The following is a 1,827-nucleotide window of genomic DNA, read 5'->3' on the forward strand; positions in this document are numbered from 1 at the left end:
AGCAGCAGCAGCAGCAGCAGCAGGGTTGTCTCCGTCTTCTTTCTCCTCTTCTTCCTCCCAGCTGGTTGCTGCGCTGCACCCAAACTGCTGCTTGCGGCTTGATGCTTCTTCTTTTCTTTTCTGCATCATTGCTGCTGTTACGACACCAATGGACCTCCTCTGCTGCTGCTGCTGCTGCTGCTGCAGCTGTTGCTGCAGCTGTCGCTGCTGCTGCTGCTGCAGCTGTCGCTGCTGCTGTTGTTGCTGCTGCTGCTGCTGCTGCTGCTGCTGTTGGTTGCTGTTTACTCTGATTGTTCTTTTTCCATTTCTAGCGCGGTGTATAGACAGCAGCAGCAACCGGCAGCGCAGCAGCAGCAGCACTCTGCGGCGGCGCGAAGCAAACTGCAGCAAACGGCGCGTTCTCTGTAGCCTCCGCAGCAGCGGCATCATGGCTTGCATGCTGCTGCTGCTGCTGCTGCTGTTGCTGCTGCTGTTGCTGCTGCTGCTGCTTCTGCTGCTGCTGCTGCTGCTGCTGCAGTCGCTCCACTCCTCCTCACTGGTGCTGAGCTCAGCAGCAGAATCTGCGTGGCCGATGCTGCTTTCGTCATCTGTGTCAAGCATATTTTGTATCGGTTGCTGCTGCTGCTGCTGCTGCTGCAGCAGCAGCTGCTGCTGCTGCTGCTTGAGGGTTTTATTCTGCTGCAGCAGCTGCTGCAGCTGCCGCTCTGCCTGCGAAGGTATTTTTGCGTAGAAAAGGAGATAGGCCTCCTGCTGCAGTCGCTGCAGCACAGCTGTCTCGCTAACGAGAGAGACAATCTCATCATCTATAGCAATCCAGTCTCCTCTCCCCCCCCCTGCTGCTGCTGCTGCTGCTGCTGTTCCTGCTGCTGCTGCTGCTGCTGGGGTGTCTGCTGTGGGGGCCCTCACAAACGCCCGGTAGTGCCCAGAAGACAGCGAACTGCCAGAGTGAGTAATAACAGCATAGAGGCGGTACATAAAAGAAGGAGAAATTGCTGCTGCTGCTGCTGCTGCTCCTGCTGCTGCTGCTGCTGCTGCTGCTGCTCCTGCTGCTGCTGCTGCTGCTGCTGCTGCTCCTGCTGCTGCTGCTGCTGGAGCTTGTGCTGCTGCCTGTGAAGAATCGCCGGCGGTGTTGTTGCGGGTGTGTCCGTGCTTTGCTGCTGCGTCGGCTGTTGTTCCCGCTGCTGCTGCTGCTGCTGCTGCTGTTGTTGTTGCTGCAGCAGCAGCAGCAGCAGCAGCAGCAGCAAGCCTGCGAGAGGAAACAGAAGGGCTAGGAGAATGAGGGGGAGAAGAGCAGGGAGAAGAAGCCGTCGTTGATGCAGCCGGAGAAGTTTTTTTGTCTGCTGCAGTTTGCTGTTTGTGTATATGTTGTTGCTGCTGCTGCTGCTGCTGTATATGTTGCTGCTGCTGCTGTATATGTTGCTGCAGTTGCAGGAGTTGTTGCTGCTGTTGCTGCTGGTATTCAATCTGCTGCTGCAGCAGCTTCTGCTGCAGCAGCACAGCATCTTTTGGCATGAATGGCAGCAAATTAAGGAGAGAAGAAAAGGAGACAGGTCGATTGTTTTTTATAGGAAAAGCACAACCACCATAAAGAGACAAAGAAAAACGTTTCAGAGACAAAGCCAGGATCTGTGGGGCTGTAAACAACTCCAGCTGCTTCGTAGCTTTCACTTTCTGCTGGCATTTGCTGCACCTACAAACCACACAAACATACACAAATATAAAAAAAATATACACACAATATACACACAACACACATGCAAAATCCTACGAAAATTGCATGCAAAACGCATGCAAATTTCTATGCAAATTGCATGCAAAATGCATGCA

The 1,827-nt window shown here is 53.9% G+C and overlaps 1 protein-coding gene across 1 annotated transcript in view; it reads right to left on the reverse strand.

Moving 5' to 3' along the window:
• Window positions 1-1,512, reverse strand: part of EMH_0085910 (ubiquitin carboxyl-terminal hydrolase, putative) — a gene marked incomplete at both ends in the record, with an annotated part of 1,794 nt that extends 282 nt beyond the window's left edge. The window contains one exon of the mRNA XM_013500956.1: window positions 1-1,512. Within this exon, the coding sequence (XP_013356410.1) occupies window positions 1-1,512 (1,512 nt within the window).
• Between the last annotated feature and the right edge of the window lie 315 nt (window positions 1,513-1,827).

This window comes from Eimeria mitis, genomic scaffold, assembly GCF_000499745.2.
Source record: "Eimeria mitis Houghton genomic scaffold, Emh_scaff6095, whole genome shotgun sequence".
Lineage (NCBI taxonomy): Eukaryota > Apicomplexa > Conoidasida > Eucoccidiorida > Eimeriidae > Eimeria > Eimeria mitis.